This window comes from Ranitomeya imitator, chromosome 4, assembly GCF_032444005.1.
Source record: "Ranitomeya imitator isolate aRanImi1 chromosome 4, aRanImi1.pri, whole genome shotgun sequence".
Taxonomy (NCBI): Eukaryota; Metazoa; Chordata; class Amphibia; order Anura; family Dendrobatidae; genus Ranitomeya; species Ranitomeya imitator.
The window spans coordinates 515,222,432-515,243,505 of NC_091285.1; the positions used below are offsets into that span (position 1 = coordinate 515,222,432).

The 21,074-nt window shown below is 45.8% G+C and overlaps 1 protein-coding gene across 1 annotated transcript in view; it reads left to right on the plus strand.

The window, feature by feature from the left end:
• The window catches only part of ADAMTSL3 (ADAMTS like 3), an 810,189-nt gene that overhangs the window by 565,781 nt on the left and 223,334 nt on the right, over nt 1-21,074 (plus strand). Inside the window, exons 12-13 of the mRNA XM_069766101.1 lie at nt 17,282-17,332; nt 20,168-20,372. Of these exons, the coding sequence (XP_069622202.1) occupies nt 17,282-17,332; nt 20,168-20,372 (256 nt within the window). The remainder of the gene's footprint in view (nt 1-17,281; nt 17,333-20,167; nt 20,373-21,074) is intronic.

The following is a 21,074-nucleotide window of genomic DNA, read 5'->3' on the forward strand; positions in this document are numbered from 1 at the left end:
CGGTGGTATAGCGTTCGTGATGGGGCAACATAGTCTCATCAGGGTCTGATTCTTGATCAGCACCCTGCGATGGCAATGTTGTGGTCTGAGTCAAAGGACCAGGATAGTAGTCTGGCTGTGGCTGTGCATCAGTGCACTCCATGTCAGATTCAACTTGTAATGGGCATGGACTGTTAACTGCTTCACTTTCTAAGCCAGGGACGGTATGTGTAAAGAGCTCCATGGAGTAACCCGTTGTGTCGCCTGCTGCATTCTTCTCTGTTGTTGTTTTTGCTGAAGAGGACAAGGAAGCGACTTGTCCCTGACCGTGAACATCCACTAACGACGCGCTGCTTTGACATTTACCAGTTTCACGAGAGGAGGCAAAAGAGCTAGAGGCTGAGTCAGCAAGATAAGCCAAAACTTGCTCTTGCTGCTCCGGCTTTAAAAGCGGTTTTCCTACTCCCAGAAAAGGGAGCGTTCGAGGCCTTGTGTAGCCAGACGACGAACCTGGCTCCACAGCTCCAGACTTAGGTGCAATATTTTTTTTCCCACGACCAGCTGATGCTCCACCACTACCACTACCCTCATTACCAGCTGACAATGAACGCCCCCGGCCACGACCTCTTCCACCAGACTTCCTCATTGTTTTAAAAACGTTAACAAACGAACGGTATTTGTTGCTGTCACACAACTTACACGGTGAGCTATAACTTCAGTATGATTTAGCTACCCCTTTACAGGTGGGTGAGACCACAACGAAAATCAGCCACAATGTTACACACTCTGTTGTTGTTGGCAACAAATGAGATGGCACACACGCAGGACTGTCACTGAAGCGCAAATGTAAATATTTATCTCCCACTGATTTGTGTTTGTATTTTTTAAAAGGGAGACTTCAGAAAAAAAAAAATTAAAAAAAAATTATTTTTTACAGAAGAATTTATAAAACAAATAAAATGAAATGATTGTTTCAGGGAGAATTTAGGAAAAAAAAAAAAAAAAAAAAAAGGCTTTGTACGGCCCACTGAGTGAGAGAGGACGCACACAGGAGTCAGGAGTGGCACACAAGCCCAGAGGCCAATATTAATCTCCCATTTTTTTTTTTCCAGGGAAAATTTATAAACCCAATAAAAAAAATAATAATAAATAGGCTTTCTATGGCCCACTATCTGAGAGAGAGAGATGGTACGCTTAGGACTGGCACACAAGCCCAAAGCCCAATATTAATCTCCCACTGATTGATTTAATGATTTTTTCAGGTAGAATTTAGAACCCAAATCAAGCAAAAAAATTAATAGGCTTTCTATGGCCCACTGAGTGAGAGATGGCACACACAGGAGTAAGGAGTGGCACACAAGCCCTGAGGCCAATATTTTTCTCCCACTGATTGATTGATTGATTTTTTCAGGTAGAATTAGGAACCCAAATCAACCCAAAAAATAAATAGGCTTTCTATGGCCCACTATTTGTGAGAGAGATGGCACGCTCAGGACTGGCACACAAGCCCAGAGGCCAATATTAATCTCCCACTTTTTTTTTTTTTCCAGGGAAAATTTATAAACCCAATAAAAAAAATAATAATAAATAGGCTTTCTATGGCCCACTATCTGAGAGAGAGAGATGGCACGCTTAGGACTGGCACACAAGCCCAAAGGCCAATACTAATCTCCCACTGATTGATTGATTGATTTTTTCAGGTAGAATTATGAACCCAAATCAACCAAAAAAATAAATAGGCTTTCTATGGCCCACTATTTGTGAGAGAGATGGCACGCTCAGGACTGGCACACAAGCCCAGAGGCCAATATTAATCTCCCACTTTTTTTTTTTTTCCAGGGAAAATTTATAAACCCAATAAAATAATAAAAAAATAGGCTTTCTATGGCCCACTATCTGAGAGAGAGAGATGGCACGCTTAGGACTGGCACACAAGCCCAAAGGCCAATATTAATCTCCCACTGATTGATTTATTGATTTTTTCAGGTAGAATTTAGAACCCAAATCAAGCAAAAAAATTAATAGGCTTTCTATGGCCCACTGAGTGAGAGATGGCACACACAGGAGTAAGGAGTGGCACACAAGCCCTGAGGCCAATATTTTTCTCCCACTGATTGATGTTGTGATTTTTTCTGGTAGATTTTGGAACCCAAATCAAGCAAAAAAATAAATAGGCTTTCTATGGCCCACTGAGTGAGAGATGACACAGACAGAGATGGCACTCTAGCAGAAATGTCAATCTTAATCTCCCACCAAAAAAAAAAAAAAGGAACTGTCCTTCAATTACTATCTCCCTGCAGTAATCTCAGCCAGGTATGGCAGGCAGCAATAAGGAGTGGACTGATGCACAAATTAAATAAAAAGTGTGGACAAACAAACAAGATAGCTGTGCAGAAAGGAAGGAACAAGAGGATTTGTGCTTTGAAAAAAGCAGTTGGTTTGCACAGCGGCGTACACACAGCAATGCAGCTATCAGGGAGCCTTCTAGGGCAGCCCAATGAGCTACAGCGCTGAGGAAAAAAAAAAAAAAAAGGAGCTTCCACTGTCCCTGCACACCGAAGGTGGTGTTGGGCAGTGGAAATCGCTACAGCACAAGCGGTTTTGTGGTTAATGGACCCTGCCTAACGCTATCCCTGCTTCTGACGAAGCGGCAGCAACCTCTCCCTAAGCTCAGATCAGCAGCAGTAACATGGCGGTCGGCGGGAACTCCCCTTTATAGCCCCTGTGACGCCGCAGACAGCAAGCCAATCACTGCAATGCCCTTCTCTAAGATGGTGGGGACCAGGACCTATGTCATCACGCTGCCCACACTCTGCGTTTACCTTCATTGGCTGAGAAATGGCGCTTTTCACGTCATTGAAACGCGACTTTGGCGCGAAAGTCGCGTACCGCATGGCCGACCACGCACAGGGGTCGGATCGGGTTTCATGAAACTCGACTTCGCCAAAAGTCGGCGACTTTTGAAAATGTTCGACCCGTTTCGCTCAACCCTAATGCACACCCTTAGTGCTTACATAGCAATTAAGAAGATAACGAATAGCAAGGTGCTGGTAATTGTATATGTGTCGCAATCTATGCTTGGAATTGAGCTGCCACGTCTGAGCGCCTGCCCAGTTTTGTAGCAAACATGTAATTTTAGGCTACTTTCACATAGCATTTTAGCATATGGAGTGCCCCCAGTAGGGCAGTGGGGAACTCGGAGCCGGGCCCTTCGGTTCTCAAGGGGGATGTCACGGTGGCTGACCTGGTCCATAGACCTAGGGGCATGTGTTGATAAAAGGGGGGAAGGTATTCAGTCAGGGTGACCGACGCTGGGGTGATGTTATGGCAGCTAGATGGTATACCTTCCCACAGGTGAAGTATATCCCCAGGGCTTCCCAGAGGTGTAGATGGTGGATGGTGTGAGGCGCAGTGAAGAACGAGGACACAAGGTTCAGCATCCACATTACAAAGCACCAGATCACAGGGCAGGCAGAGTCCGGCCGGTCTGAAGGCAAATCCAGAGTCCCCTTATCCAGGTGGAAATCAGTAGCCTTCATCTAGCGCCTAGGTGTTGTAATACCTCCCTGCTGTGCGTCTCAGTAAGGTCCTCACAACTGTTGTGGATGTTATGTCTTTCTCTCTCTGTCCCCCTGATGGATAGGATAGCACAAACCTGTATGACTGATGGCCTAAGGCTTTTTACAGGGACACTATCACGACCTGGCCCCCACAGTTGCCACCGTGCATCCTGGGTATAAGGTCGAGCAACTAATATGGAACTAGCTGTCCTGCTGGTCTCTGGAGCCTGGCTTGGAGATGATGACTACCTTGATGTTCCGGCTACCGGCTTCTGCGCCTCAGAAAGGAGGCAGCCTTTTAAAGGGCAGAACTCCTTCTGGTTTCCTCTCCTTTTGCTATGACTTCATTTCTCACTCTCAGCAACGCAATTCCCTTCAATGTCTCTTTCTTAGGATGCTGCCGCATTGGTAAGCTGGCGCAGCTCCTTGTCCTTCTAATTAAGCCTCTGACAGGATCCCACCCCTGTCAGGGACCCACTACCTGAGAGGAGCTCAGATAGCAGCTCACTGGGTGAAGCCCAGCTCACTTCTGCCTAACTTCCTGTCCAAACCACCAGTTTTACCTAATTGTGAGGAGTGTGTTGTGAATTCTGTTATCGAACTCCCTCCTGTGGTCATGAATGGTACTTCGGCGAGTTCTGTCCATGGACTCCCTCTGGTGACTGTGAGTGGAGCTGCTGCTTCTGAGGTTCCTTCCACAGGTGACGTAGTTTATTCTTTGGCTGGCTGCTCTATTTAACTCCACTCAGATCGTTACTTCATGCCAGCTGTCAATGTTCTTGTACTGGTTCAGTTCGCTCTTGGATCTTTCTGGTGACCTGTCTACTCCAGCAGAAGCTAAGTCCCTGCTAGTTAATTATTTGTTCATTGTTTCCTTGTCCAGCTTGCTATCATGATTTTGCCTTGCTAGCTGGAAGCTCTGGGATGCAGAGTGGCACCTCCGCACCGTGAGTCGGTGCGGAGGTCTTTTTGCACACTCTGCGTGGTCTTTTTGTAGTTTTTTTGTGCTGACCGCAAAGATACCTTTCCTATCCTCAGTCCGTTTAGTAAGTCTGGCCTCCCTTTGCTGAAACCTGTTTCATTTCTGTGTTTGTGACTTTCATCTTAACTCACAGTCAATATATGTGGGGGGCTGCCTTTTCCTTTGGGGAATTTCTCTGAGGCAAGGTAGGCTTTATTTTCTATCTCTAGGGCTAGTTAGCTCTTAGGCTGTGAAGAGGCATCTAGGCAGAGTTAGGTACGCTCCACGGCTATTTCTAGTTGTGTGATAGGATTAGGGGTTGCGGTCAGCAGAGCTCCCACTTCCCAGAGCTTGTCCTGTGTGAGTTTAACCATCAGGTCGTTCCGGGTGCTCCTAACCACCAGGTCCATAACAGGAGTGCCCTAATAAATAGAAACATTGCTCACCCTGGCAGACTGGAGTGTGAAGTGTGTTGTGTGGTTTGTGATACCTGGTAAAGTGATCTCCTTCATTGCCATCAGATGTAACATCACTCCCCCTGGTGGAAGAATGTCATTACTGCAGTGACCAGGACCCTGGGGCGCTGCACTGAACCCCCCCTCCCCCCCCCCCCGGACCCCTCTTCCCCCCCGTTGAATCCAGTACTCCCGGACTGGGAAAAGAAAACAACAATACATTAGCAAAAAGACATGCAAATTTTTGAAATGCTATAAAACAAATTAATTTAACTTTGCATCCCTGTATGGGAGATGGGAAAACACTTGAACGTTGCAAACAATAACATATTTAAATTGTGCGCGTGACTTCAAGTCAAGTAGGAAACAATTATTAACTAGCTATTGTAACAACCCTGCCGGCATCACTGCATGGCCTTCCATTCCCCTCCTGCCTATTACATCAACTCACTCACCCTGTGCCATGCTGTGAGATCTGTCTGCCGCCAGCTCGATGCCTTGTGTTCCATGGCCGCTTGCTCTGTGTACACTTCCTGGCTGTGTGCATAGGGGGGCGGTGCCAGCAGCTCTGGATTCTTATTGAGACTGTGTGCACCTCCCTAAGGTGCTCCTGGCCAATAGCCTTGAGGCCTCTGATACTTAAGGCATCCTAGCCCATTGGAGGATGCCTGTGCAAACTATTTCCCTCAGTTAGCACTTGCTACTGAGCTGCCAGGTCGTGTCTGTTTCCTGTCTCAAAGGGCTGCAATTGCAGGCCTTAATCTGTGTTCTGTTTGTGTGTCCGTTCTTGTCTGAACTCTGGTCTGTGTCCGTTCCTGCTCCTTCTTTGTCTTTAGTCATTTCCCATTCTGCTGCATATACCTCCGCCTTATCTTTCTGCTCTGTTCGCCACTGTCTGTGGCTCTGTTTCTCTCTGCCCAGTTCTATCACAACCTGTGGTTCTGTGCTTTCAGCTCTGCTCTCGGAGACTTTGCTCCTCATTCTGACCTTGCTCTACACTCTGTTACTTTGCTCTTAGCTTCTTAGCTCCGCCTTCTCCTTCTCTGCTCTTAGCTCTTCCTTCTTCTCTGCTCTTAGCTCCGCCTTCTGCTTCTCTGCTCTTAGCTCCGCCTTCTCTTTCTCTGCTCTTAGCTCTGCCTTCTCCTTCTCTGCTCTTAGCTCTGCCTTCTCCTTCCTGCTCTTACTCCGCCTCCTGTGGTTCTGCTTCGCATCTGCTCTTGCTCTATCTCTGTTCAGCAACTTGTCGTACAGGTCTCTACCTGTTTCCATATACTCCCCAGTCTGGACAGGTTCTTACCTGTTTTCATACACCCACCTGTATACCAGTTCCTACCAGAGTTTCAACCCTGTCTGCTTGAGTGCCAGCCGTGCCCGCCTGTCTGCCAGAATGCCAGCCGCGCCCGTCTATCTGCCTGTATCCTCCTCCAAACCAGTCTGCCCATCAGGGCCTCTGCCATACCCATCCGTCAGCCACTGTCTCAGTCGTACCTGCCTGCCTGTGTCTCGTCCCCGGTGGGATCAGCATCCACAGTCAGACTCCACCCTGGAGTGGCACCTGGTAACTTCCTATTGCACAAGTCTGACCTCACCATCAGAGGCTCCAGCGGACACCTAGGAAGCTACTTAGTTACGCCCCTTCCAGTGAAGTTTGGTCTGTGGTCCAGTGGGGCCACACCCCCAGACGCCCGCGACAACCAGTCTCGGCGCGAGCGTTACAGCTATGAAACACGATTACCCGTACAGGTATACTATCTACTAAGTGCAAGTACCCTCTGAGGGTATACTATAAAACCTCAAAGTGCAAATCAACATTTTCTTTATTCTTCTACACATGCAGGACTGTCTATCTACCCCCACGGGCTCACTGCATTTTCCTTCAATTTTATTCAAAGTACATCATTTCAAACTATGTCCTATTCTACATACTATTGGCTATGTAAACATTATTACTATCTAAATTTAAATTAATTCTTTCTCTTTATTGCATTAGCTCACTATCTATCACATTACTTCTACAATATATCAACTTTTTAGCAAAGTGCAACGAATATACATTCCCTTTAAGGGCAAAGTCAAGTCTTCTTTTTAGGCAGTGCAAACAATCACATCATCAATATTCAAGTCAATTTAAAGGCGACGTGATGCGAGGGACCCTGTTATGTTTGCTAATGACAGGTGTTATGAAGGCAATCCAGAAACACAGTGTGCTTAGCGATCAGAGCGCACACAGTGATCTGACAAATACCCAAAAATACAAGAACGAGCTCTGAGACGTGGAAACTCTGTAGACTGCACACCTGATCCTATCCTAAACACAACTAAAAGCGGCTGTGGATTGCGCCTAACAACTACCTAGGCAACTCGGCACAGCCTAAGAAACTAGCTAGCCTGAAGATAGAAAAATAGGCCTGACTTGCCCCAGAGAAATTCCCCAAAGGAAAAGGCAGCCCCCCACATATAATGACTGTGAGTAAGATGAAAAGACAAAACGTAGGGATGAAATAGATTCAGCAAAGTGGGGCCCGATATTCTAGGACAGAGCGAGGACAGTAAAGCGAACTTTGCAGTCTACAAAAAACCCTAAAGCAAAACCACGCAAAGGGGGCAAAAAAAACCCACCGTGCCGAACTAACGGCACGGCGGTACACCCTTTGCGTCTCAGAGCTTCCAGCAAAACAAAAGACAAGCTGGACAGAAAAAAAGCAACAAAAAAGCAAAAAGCACTTAGCTATACAGAGCAGCAGGTCACAGGAACAATCAGGAGAAGCTCAGATCCAACACTGAAACATTGACAAGGAGCAAGGATAGCAGCATCAGGCGGAGTTAAGTAATGAAGCAGTTAACGAGCTCACCAGAACACCTGAGGGAGGAAGCTCAGAAGCTGCAGTACCACTTGTGACCACAGGAGTGAATTCAGCCACAGAATTCACAACAGTACCCCCTCCTTGAGGAGGGGTCACCGAACCCTCACCAGAGCCCCCAGGCCGACCAGGATGAGCCGCATGAAAGGCACGAACAAGATCGGAAGCATGAACATCAGAGGCAAAAACCCAGGAATTATCTTCCTGAGCATAACCCTTCCATTTAACCAGATACTGGAGTTTCCGTCTAGAAACACGAGAATCCAAAATCTTCTCCACAATATACTCCAATTCCCCCTCCACCAAAACCGGGGCAGGAGGCTCAACAGATGGAACCATAGGTGCCACGTATCTCCGCAACAACGACCTATGGAATACATTATGTATGGAAAAGGAGTCTGGGAGGGTCAAACGAAAAGACACAGGATTGAGAACCTCAGAAATCCTATACGGACCAATAAAACGAGGTTTAAATTTAGGAGAGGAAACCTTCATAGGAATATGACGAGAAGATAACCAAACCAGATCCCCAACACGAAGTCGGGGACCCACACGGCGTCTGCGATTAGCGAAAAGTTGAGCTTTCTCCTGGGACAAGATCAAATTGTCCACTACCTGAGTCCAGATCTGCTGCAACCTATCCACCACAGAATCCACACCAGGACAGTCCGAAGACTCAACCTGTCCTGAAGAGAAACGAGGATGGAACCCAGAATTGCAAAAAAATGGAGAAACCAAGGTAGCCGAGCTGGCCCGATTATTAAGGGCGAACTCAGCCAACGGCAAAAAGGACACCCAATCATCCTGGTCTGCAGAAACAAAACATCTCAGATATGTTTCCAAGGTCTGATTGGTTCGTTCGGTCTGGCCATTAGTCTGAGGATGGAAAGCCGAGGAAAAGGATAGGTCAATGCCCATCCTACCACAAAAGGCTCGCCAAAACCTTGAAACAAACTGGGAACCTCTGTCAGAAACAATATTCTCAGGAATGCCATGCAACCGAACCACATGCTGAAAGAACAAAGGTACCAAATCAGAGGAGGAAGGCAATTTAGCCAAGGGCACCAGATGGACCATTTTAGAAAAGCGATCACAGACCACCCAAATGACTGACATCTTTTGAGAAACGGGAAGGTCAGAAATGAAATCCATCGAAATATGTGTCCAAGGCCTCTTTGGGACCGGCAAGGGCAAAAGCAACCCACTGGCACGAGAACAGCAGGGCTTAGCCCTAGCACAAATCCCACAGGACTGCACAAAAGTACGTACATCCCGTGACAGAGATGGCCACCAGAAGGATCTAGCCACTAACTCTCTGGTACCAAAGATTCCAGGATGACCAGCCAACACCGAACAATGAAGTTCAGAGATAAGTTTATTAGTCCACCTATCAGGGACGAACAGTTTCTCTGCTGGACAACGATCAGGTTTATTCGCCTGAAATTTTTGCAGCACCCGCCGCAAATCAGGGGAGATGGCAGACACAATGACTCCTTCCTTGAGGATACCCGCTGGCTCAGATAAACCCGGAGAGTCGGGCACAAAACTCCTAGACAGAGCATCCGCCTTCACATTTTTAGAGCCCGGAAGGTACGAAATCACAAAGTCGAAGCGGGCAAAAAATAACGACCAACGGGCCTGTCTAGGATTCAAGCGCTTGGCAGACTCGAGATAAGTCAAGTTCTTATGATCAGTCAATACCACCACGCGATGCTTAGCTCCTTCAAGCCAATGACGCCACTCCTCGAATGCCCACTTCATGGCCAGCAACTCTCGATTGCCCACATCATAATTACGCTCAGCGGGCGAAAACTTCCTGGAAAAGAAAGCACATGGTTTCATCACTGAGCAATCAGAACCTCTCTGTGACAAAACCGCCCCTGCTCCAATCTCAGAAGCATCAACCTCGACCTGGAACGGAAGAGAAACATCTGGCTGACACAACACAGGGGCAGAACAAAAACGACGCTTCAACTCCTGAAAAGCTTCCACAGCAGCAGAAGACCAATTAACCAAATCAGCACCTTTCTTGGTCAAATCGGTCAATGGTTTGGCAATGCTAGAAAAATTACAGATGAAGCGACGATAAAAATTAGCAAAGCCCAGGAACTTTTGCAGACTTTTCAGAGATGTCGGCTGAATCCAATCCTGGATGGCTTGGACCTTAACTGGATCCGTCTCGATAGTAGAAGGGGTAAAGATGAACCCCAAAAATGAAACTTTCTGCACACCGAAGAGACACTTTGATCCCTTCACAAACAAAGAGTTAGCACGCAGGACCTGGGAAACCATTCTGACCTGCTTCACATGAGACTCCCAATCATCTGAGAAGATCAAAATGTCATCCAAGTAAACAATCAGGAATTTATCCAGATACTCACGGAAGATGTCATGCATAAAAGACTGAAACACAGATGGAGCATTGGCAAGTCCGAACGGCATCACTAGATACTCAAAATGACCCTCGGGCGTATTGAATGCAGTTTTCCATTCATCTCCTTGCCTGATTCTCACCAGATTATACGCACCACGAAAATCTATCTTAGTGAACCAACTAGCCCCCTTAATCCGAGCAAACAAGTCAGATAACAATGGCAAGGGATACTGAAATTTAACAGTGATCTTATTAAGAAGGCGGTAATCAATACACGGTCTCAGCGAACCATCCTTCTTGGCTACAAAGAAGAACCCTGCTCCCAGTGGTGATGACGATGGGCGAATATGTCCCTTCTCCAGGGATTCCTTCACATAACTGCGCATAGCGGCGTGTTCGGGCACGGATAAATTAAATAATCGACCTTTAGGGAATTTACTACCAGGAATCAAATTGATAGCACAATCACAATCCCTATGCGGAGGTAGAGCATCAGACTTGGGCTCTTCAAATACATGCTGATAATCAGACAAGAACTCTGGGACCTCAGAAGGGGTGGATGACGAAATCGACAAAAATGGAACATCACCATGTACCCCCTGACAACCCCAGCTGGATACCGACATGGAATTCCAATCCAATACTGGATTATGGGTTTGTAGCCATGGCAACCCCAACACGACCACATCATGCAGATTATGCAACACCAGAAAGCGAATAACTTCCTGATGTGCAGGAGCCATGCACATGGTCAGCTGGGCCCAGTATTGAGGTTTATTCTTGGCCAAAGGTGTAGCATCAATTCCTCTCAATGGAATAGGACACCGCAAAGGCTCCAAGAAAAACCCACAACGTTTAGCATAATCCAAATCCATCAGATTCAGGGCAGCGCCCGAATCCACAAACGCCATGACAGAAAACGACGACAAAGAGCATATCAAGGTAATGGACAGAAGGAATTTGGACTGTACAGTACCAATGACGGCAGACCTAGCGGACGGCTTAGTGCGCTTAGGACAATCAGAAATAGCATGAGTGGAATCACCACAGTAGAAACACAGACCATTCAGACGTCTGTATTCCTGCCGTTCAACTCTAGTCATAGTCCTATCGCACTGCATAGGCTCAGGTTTAACCTCAGGCAGTACCGCCAAATGGTGCACAGATTTACGCTCACGCAAGCGTCGACCGATCTGAATGGCCAAAGACAAAGACTCATTCAAACCAGCAGGCATAGGAAATCCCACCATGACATCCTTAAGAGCCTCAGAGAGACCCTTTCTGAACAAAGCTGCCAGCGCAGATTCATTCCACTGAGTGAGTACTGACCATTTCCTAAATTTCTGACAATATACTTCTATATCATCCTGACCCTGGCACAAAGCCAGCAAATTTTTCTCAGCCTGATCCACTGAATTAGGCTCGTCGTACAGCAATCCGAGCGCCAGGAAAAACGCATCGACACTACTCAATGCAGGGTCTCCTGGCGCAAGAGAAAATGCCCAGTCTTGAGGGTCGCCGCGCAAAAAAGAAATAATAATCAAAACCTGTTGAATAGGATTACCAGAAGAATGAGGTTTCAAGGCCAGAAATAGCTTACAATTATTTTTGAAACTTAGAAACTTAGTTCTATCTCCAAAAAACAAATCAGGAATAGGAATTCTTGGTTCTAACATAGATTTCTGATCAATAGTATCTTGAATTTTTTGTACATTTATAACGAGATTATCCATTGAAGAGCACAGACCCTGAATATCCATGTCCACACCTGTGTCCAGAATCACCCAAATGTCTAGGGGAAAAAAAAAAAAAGTGAACACAGAGCAGAAAAAAAAAAAAAATGATGTCAGAACTTTTTCTTTCCCTCTATTGAGAATCATTAGTTTGGCTCCTTGTACTGTTATGTTTGCTAATGACAGGTGTTATGAAGGCAATCCAGAAACACAGTGTGCTTAGCGATCAGAGCGCACACAGTGATCTGACAAATACCCAAAAATACAAGAACGAGCTCTGAGACGTGGAAACTCTGTAGACTGCACACCTGATCCTATCCTAAACACAACTAAAAGCGGCTGTGGATTGCGCCTAACAACTACCTAGGCAACTCGGCACAGCCTAAGAAACTAGCTAGCCTGAAGATAGAAAAATAGGCCTGACTTGCCCCAGAGAAATTCCCCAAAGGAAAAGGCAGCCCCCCACATATAATGACTGTGAGTAAGATGAAAAGACAAAATGTAGGGATGAAATAGATTCAGCAAAGTGGGGCCCGATATTCTAGGACAGAGCGAGGACAGTAAAGCGAACTTTGCAGTCTACAAAAAACCCTAAAGCAAAACCACGCAAAGGGGGCAAAAAAAAACCACCGTGCCGAACTAACGGCACGGCGGTACACCCTTTGCGTCTCAGAGCTTCCAGCAAAACAAAAGACAAGCTGGACAGAAAAAAAGCAACAAAAAAGCAAAAAGCACTTAGCTATACAGAGCAGCAGGTCACAGGAACAATCAGGAGAAGCTCAGATCCAACACTGAAACATTGACAAGGAGCAAGGATAGCAGCATCAGGCGGAGTTAAGTAATGAAGCAGTTAACGAGCTCACCAGAACACCTGAGGGAGGAAGCTCAGAAGCTGCAGTACCACTTGTGACCACAGGAGTGAATTCAGCCACAGAATTCACAACAGGACCCGTGACGAACCCCCAACGTTGGTATTGGGTGGGCTACAAGACGTGTAATCCTGACCCGGAATTCTGCCACACCAACGGGTTTTTCTTCAGGTCTGTAAAGCAAAGCAGTTTTTACAGCAAGATTAACAGCAGTTTCTGTTAAGAGGCAGTCTCTGTAAAAGCCTCCTTTTGTAAAACCAGTAGAAAGCACCTTTAAGAAGGTGCAAACTATGTACAGTGGACAGTTTGTGATCATGCAACAGTCCATGATTCTGCAGTTCTTTAACGCAAAAAGGAAAAAGGTAACATTGTAAACAAAGGATCCTTTTAAACAGGGGATCCCTTTAAATTTTAACCCTAAACGGGTTCAAAGGAAGACAAAAGAAATGTTTTTAGAACTATTTACATTCTTTATTTCGAGGCTTATTTGGATGGCTTCCAGGGCTTTACCTGGCACACAACCCTTCTTGGCCTGGGAAGGTTAGAAACCAGGGCCACAAAAGAAGTCTGAGTAGCTTGGTCGTGAGCGGCGGCCACAACAGGGGCCGCGGCTGCTGTTTCAGTGACGGGTTCATTTTCTGGGGCCCTGGGTGTCACCAGAAGAGCTGCACATCTCTGGACATCCCGAGCCCACCAACCGTTTCCATTTTGGTACCAGATGTATGTCACGGCATCCCCGGGGTACAAGTCTGGGCCCGCATAGTCTTCTCCGAAGCAGGGCTCCACTTCATCCCGTGTGACGTGGACCCTCACTGGCAACCCGATTTCTTGGATGAAGCCCCTTCCCTTCTGCGGGTGAACGATCACGACAACACCCCATTTTGGTGAAAAGTCATCCTGCAGGTCCCCCCGGGCCTCTTGTTCTGCTTCCTCCCTCCACTCAGCTATTAGGTGTTGCCAGTACTCTCCCCAGGGAAGGACCCTAAGGTCATGCTCCCACGACCCATGGCCTGGTGGCGGAGCCATCAGGGTTCCAGCAGTTGTAGCAGGTGACAGAGCAGACATGGAGGACAGGTGGATGCGACCATGTCTGGTACCTGCACGTGGGCGGGCTCCACCGCTGTCGGTCCACTCCACGGATGAGAGCACCGTAGCTAGCGGCGGTGCGGGACGCGTCCCCTCTGGAGCGATCCTCCTGCAGAAGGCCAACCTCTGAGACTCTGCTGCTGCCACCCAGTTGCCCAGGGGCTGGCCGTCAGGCCCCTCCGTGAACGACTCCGAGAAGGCCATATTCACCAGCGGTGATAGGTCTAAGTACTCCTCTGGCAACAGGGGCCTGCGCTGGGTCGGAGCATCCCCATGTGGGCACCTGGGGGTCACAATGTCCGTTTCCTCCTTGCCCTTTTCCCGCTCTCTCCTCCATGGGCGGTTTCTATTTCTTTGTCACCGCCCGCCATTGAGGATCAGGAGGCGGATCTCGGCTGCTGACGGACATGTCCTCAAGGTGCAGAGATATTTAGACTGGGCGGCCATTATTTTTCGCATTCTCAGTTTGTTCACGCCCACAACGCCACGCCCTTCTTCTTCTCTTGCACTCCTCGTGGTGGTGTAATGGCGGCGGTTTTGGTGGGAATTTTGGCGGCAAATGGCAATACACAGTCTTTAAGCAGTTCAAGTACAATTCTGGCACAGTTCTTAGGCACACACGACCCGATTTTCAGGCTTAAGTAGATCCTGTTCGTGATGCCAAAATTTTGGAGCGCTCCCAGTAGGGCAGTGGGGAACTCGGAGCCGGGCCCTTTGGTTCTTAAGGGGGATGTCACGGTGGCTGACCCGGTCCGTGGCCCTAGGGGCGTCCGTTGATAAAAGGGGGGAAAGGTCTTTAAAGGGATAATGTTCATGATGCCACCTGTGGTATTCGGTCAGGGTGGCCGACGCTGCTTAGGGGTCCACTGGGGTGATGTTATGGCAGCTAGATGGTATACCTTCCCACAGGTGAAGTATATCCCCAGGGCTTCCCAGAGGTGTAGATGGTGGATGGTGTGAGGTGCAGTGAAGAACGAGGACACAAGGGTGCAGTCTCTTTAGCTTTTTACTGAAGGTTCAGCATCCATAGTCCAAAGCACCAGATCACAGGGCAGACAGAGTCTGGCGGGTCTGAAGGCAAATCCAGAGTCCTCTTATCCAGGTGGAAATCAGTAGCCTTCCTCTAGCGCCTAGGTGTTGTAGTACCTCCCTGCTGTGCGTCTCGGTAAGGTCCTCACAACTGTCTTTCTCTCTCTGTCCCCCTGATGGGTAGGATATGCTCTGGCAAAAAAGAAGAGACCACTGCAAAATGTTCAATTTGTCTGATTTTTCTCTTTATAGGTATATTTTTGAGTAAAATGTAAATTGTTAATTTATTCTATTAACTTCTGACATAACATGTCTCCGAATTTCCAAGCAATACATTTTGTATTGTTTTCTGAAAAAGAAAAATAGTCAAAAAAAATAGTCAAAATTTTAAAAAAAGCCAGTGCTTTCAGACCTCAAATAATGCAAAGAAAACAAGTTCATAATCATTTAGAAACAACAATACTAATGTTTTAACTCAGAAATAGTTCAGAAATCAATATTTTGTGGACTAACCATGATTTTTAATCACAGCTTTCATGCGTCTTGGCATGCTTTCCACCAGTCTTTCACACTGCTTCTGGCGCAAGAATTTAAGCAGTTCTTCTTTGTTTGATGGCTTGTGACTATCCATCATCTTCTTGTTACATTCCAGAGGTTTTCAATGGGGTTCAGATCTGGAGATTGGGCTGCCCATGACAGGGTTTTGATGTGGTGGTCTCTTAATTTTTGCCAGAGCTGTAAGTAAGTGTTTGCACTACTGTACTATTTAATGCACAGTCCTGCTCTTGCCTATTATAATGGTGCTTTTAAAATGAAGGAAAATAATATTAAAACTGATTTCTAATGAAGGTTGTGCTGTTGTTTTTCCCTGTTAAAAAAGTATGCTGATTTTCAATAAAGTAGTCGCCGGATGTAGACAGGTCCATCGTCAACGTTTTATCATGTGATCCAGCAGCAACTACCGTATTTTTCGGACTATAAGACAGTGCCTTCCACAAGACGCACCCCAAATTTTGGGGTGGAAAATAGCCAAAAAATTTTTTTATAAGGTGGGGGTCCGTCTTATCGTCCGAATTTAAGGTATCTTACCTGAGGGCCGGTGGTGGTAGATCGGGGTCAAAGGAGGCATGGTCCCTTCCTCAGGAAGCAAGCAGCAGCAGAAGTGGGGCAATGCTGCAGTCCTGGGGTATCCCAGCGATGAGTGTCCGGTGTCGGCAGTAAGGCAGTGTGCGTTGCATGGAACAGGGTCCAGTCCTCAGGATGTTGGCGGCAGAAATGTGATGATGCTGCAGCCCGGTGTCCACAGTGAGCAGAGCCGAGTGCATCATTGGCTTCTCAGTGGCCATTTTCCTGAAGCCCAGAGCCTCAGAAAAATGGAGCACGAGAGGCCCAGCCTAGATCTCAGTCAGTGCACGCGCCACTTCCTGCGGCCCATAGCTTCAGGAAGATAGCCGCAGAAAAATCAACGATGCACTCCGCACTGCTCACCGCCGACACCGAGCTTCAGCATCGCCACACTTCTGCTGCCGCCGGTTCCCTGGTGAAAGGAAGCTGCTACACCACTGCCGCAACCCACTGGTAAGCCAGTGTTCGGACTATAAGACGTCCCCCATTTTCCTCACAAATTTTTTGGGGGAAAGGTGCATCTTATAGTCCGAAAAATACGGTAAGTAAATATGGGCAGCATGGTGGATCAGTGGTAAACAGTAAACACTATTGATTTTTTTGTGCTAGGGTCCTGGGTTCAAATCCCTCCAAGGACAACACCTGCAAGGAGTTATTATGTTCTTCCTGTGTTTGTGCGAGCTTTCTGCCACACTCCAAAGACATACTGATAGCCTGAATTAAGATTGTAAGCTCCATTGGGAACAAAGATCATAATAAATGTAAAGTGCTGTGGAATATAATAGTGCTATATAAGCAATGCAGAATAATAATAAAATGTCTTAAATGTGTGTGTAAAAGTCAATGCAGTCTGATGCTGTCTTTCTGGAAGCTATTTTATTTTGTTTTTGGAAAAGTTTTGTGAATTCATATAGGGTGTTGTTTTGGCTTCACTTCCATTAATGTTGGGCCCTTGCGGCTGCACAGGTTGCACCAATGGTAAGTCCACCGCTGGCAGTGAAGCAGTGTGTACTGTCCTTGGCTTTATTGGCAATGTGTGTTACCACTAGTCACTTATTATGAGATCCTCTTAGTTTTGTATGAATTCTTTTACTACTTAGTGCCATAATGACACATTGGTGCATTAGTAGCCCTGAACCTAGTGACAGATTCCATTTAATGATTAAGGATGGCGTGGTGAACAAATTGGTGATTATTATTCTTACCTAGGAGAAATAACTCAAGGTATACTTCTCTTTTATGTTTTCAGTGATGGATTTAAGGAGATAATGCCCTATGACCACTTCCAGCCCCTGCCAAGGTATGTAACAATTGCTGGTCCACAATCATTTTCCTAAATTCTTCATTAAATATCTTTTTAGTACATCATGTACTTTTGCTTGTAGATTACTTTAAATATTTTTTTTTATAGGAAATTACATTAAAAGATGCAGGTATATGTAATACTGCCACTTTACAAAGCATTAGTACAACCTTATCTGGAATACGTAGTTCACTTTTGGTGCCAATTCATAGAAAGGATGCCCTGCAGCTAGAAAAGGTACAAAGAAGAGCCACAAAACTGACAATAGGCATGGCAACTCTTAGGGTACCGTCACACTATACGATTTACCAACGATCACGACCAGCGATACGACCTGGCCGTGATCGTTGGTAAGTCGTAGTGTGGTCGCTGGAGAGCTGTCACACAGACAGCTCTCCAGCGACCAACGATGCCGAGGTCCCCGGGTAACCAGGGTAAACATCGGGTTACTAAGCGCAGGACCGCGCTTAGTAACCCGATGTTTACCCTGGTTACCAGCGTAAAAAAAAAACCAAACACTACATACTTACATTCCGGTGTCTGTCTCTTGCTGTCTGCTTCCCGCACTCACTGACTGCCGGCCGTAAAGTGAAAGCACAGCACAGCGGTGACGTCACCGCTGTGCTCTGCTTTCACTTTACGGCCGGCAGTCAGTGAGTGCGGGAAGCAGACGGCAAGGGACCTGACGGACACCGGAATGTAAGTATGTACTGTTTTTTTTTTTTTACATTTACGCTGGTAACCAGGGTAAACATCGGGTTACTAAGCGCGGCCCTGCGCTTAGTAACCCGATGTTTACCCTGGTTACAAGCGAACGCATCACTAGATCGGTGTCACACACACCGATCTAGCGATGACAGCGGGAGATCCAGCGACGAAAGAATGTTCCAAACGATCTGCTACGACGTACGATTCTCAGCAGGATCCCTGATCGCTGCTGCGTGTCAGACACAGCGATATCGTATGGATATCGCTGGAACGTCACGAATCGTACCGTCGTAGCGATCAAAATGGCACTGTGTGACGGTACCCTTAGTCATGGAAGGTTTAACATAATTACATTGATTTAGTCTTGAGAATAGATGTCTAAGGGGGGACATGATTAACAAGTACAGGAACATAAATGACCCTTACCAAGAGTATGGTCAAAAGCTGTTTCATGTTAAACCCATCTGAAAAGACAAGGGAACACTCCCTCCATGTGGAGAAAAACATGTTCAATCTCCAGCGGAAAACAGGCTTCTATACCATAACAGCTATTAATCAGTGGAATAATCTACTTTTGGTCACAGTGGGAATCTTTAATGGTTTCAATAAGGGCTTAGATACTTTATGATGAAAGTAACATAAATCATTTTGGAAAAGTGTAAAGTTCTTTCCTTAGTGGTTTATCCGTTGGATCAACAATTGGGATTGGAGGGAAAGAGTAGCTCATTTGGGGTGGACCGGATCATGCATTATGTTGGTGCCTGTGCCTCTTCACTTGATCATTTCTTATCCCTCAGTTGAACTTGATGGACATGTTTTTCAACTATATTAACTATGTAACTATACAACAGATCAAAATGGTGACCTTCAATGAAAATAGGGTCTATCATCCTTATTCTATTTACATGATTTCAACATATATAACAGGAGCAGACACTATTTGTGCAGCTGCACAGGGGCCCAAGAGGTAAAGGGGCCCTTTTTGACCTCCAAAGAAGGTGGAATTGTGCAATGTGATGGACTTCTAAGGGCTTATGTATTATTTTTGCACACAGGACCTTTACTGTCCGCGTCCACCAGTGATATATATATTAAAAAAAACCTGACTGGAAGTGAAAATAGTGGCATGGCTGTACAGGTCCTAGTAAGATAATGAAAATGAAAGATTATTGCCATTGCCATTCCATCATTTAAACCCATATGCTAATTAGACTTGACATGCGTCGGGGCCATGTCGATAGACTTCCATTCTAATTTAAATTTTGCTTTAACGCTTGTTTTATCAATACTGGTAAATCTGCATACCACAAAAGACGAAAACAATAATCATTAAGCTTTTAATACAATAAGTGGCCGAGAGCATGGTCATAATCCACCAAAAGCGCTCTCCCTAATGTCAAACCATAAAGTCATATACACAAGAGTGTCACTCCTAAATACACGTACATAACACTAGGGGAGTATTGACACCAAAATATGATAGAAAAAGTATACAAATTTTATTGATGAATACATATAAAGAAAAATGACATATACATACACAAGCATGGAGGACTATAACAACTCCACCATGCGAAGAGGAGGAAAAGCCAACCGGTACACTAATGGTAAAGCAAGCTAATACATGTACGACCTGGACAAATGGTTCAGAGGATAATAATGAACCAGGATACAGAGGAATACAAGCAAAAAGAGAACATCCCTCCGATGCCATATAGGCGCTGTATAAAGTTAAATCGTATAATCCTGGATACGGTGTCGTACATGTATTAGCGTGCTTTACCATTAGTGTACCGGTTGGCTTTTCCTCCTCTTCGCATGGTGGAGTTGTTATAGTCCTCCATGCTTGTGTCATCAATAAAATTTGTATACTTTTTCTATCATATTTTGGTGTCAATACTCCCCTTTTTTCGCTAGTGTTATATACCACAAAAGACGTATTATTTTTATTGTTGCACTAGGACCTATAAAGCCATACCATTAGCTTTAGAAGCAATGGGCACAGGACTCTGTCAGTGCCTGCTGGGCATGCTGGATTTGTACAGGTTGCTGATCCTTGCCCTAAATCAATCTGTATTGCTAATAAATAGTATTCATGTGCTGTACATGTGTTGTGTGTTGCAGGTGGGAGTATAATCCATGGACTGCATGCTCAGTTTCCTGTGGCGGGGGCATTCAGAGACGTAGCATTGTGTGTGTAGAGGAAACAATGCATGGAGAGATTCTTCAGGTAGAGGAATGGAAGTGCATGTATGCCCCCAAGCCATCTGTCATGCAGACCTGCAACCTCTTTGATTGTCCTAAGTGGATGGCTTTGGAATGGTCACAGGTAATTTGTACAGACTTAGATCGGAGACATTTCTCTTCTTTTCATTCTTTTTGGCTAGTCCTCTTTATTCCAGTCCTATTGAAAACTCTGCTCATGTGAGATGGATCCACTTCATTAAAAGGGGCAGGCATGTTAATGAACGCAGGGCCTTTTTCCGCTGTCGTTGCACTAGAGTAAGAAATCTACACCATCTGTGAGCTGGATTGGATTTTTGCTATAATTTACTCCAGTTTCTTTTTTTTGGGGCGACCAAAGTACAGTGCTAACATAAAAGCAACAAAAGTTGAAATATTGCTTAAAAATTTTCAGAATATCTGTTGATTTTTCCTCTCCTAAATTTGTTTATTTACTGGTTAATTAATATCTCAAATGTGATTTTTATGCATTAGTTTTATTGGAGCTGTAAATTATTACTTCTATCGCCTAAGCTGTTCTGACCATATTTAGATAGATTCTACCATATCCTAAGCCATGTGTCAAGGCTCGTTAAGGGGTCGACATTGACTGTTAGGATTGCTACTTCCGATAGGTGGCACTAGAGTTCTAGTTCTCTTCCTCTTTGAAGAGACAATTTGTATAATTAGCATATTTCCCAGAGGAGCATTGCGGCTTTAAGTCTCCTCATCTCGGCATGCTTAGCATGTCAATATCCGCAAGGAGAAACGATACTTCTTGGATTTCTTACATAGGAAATCATTGGAT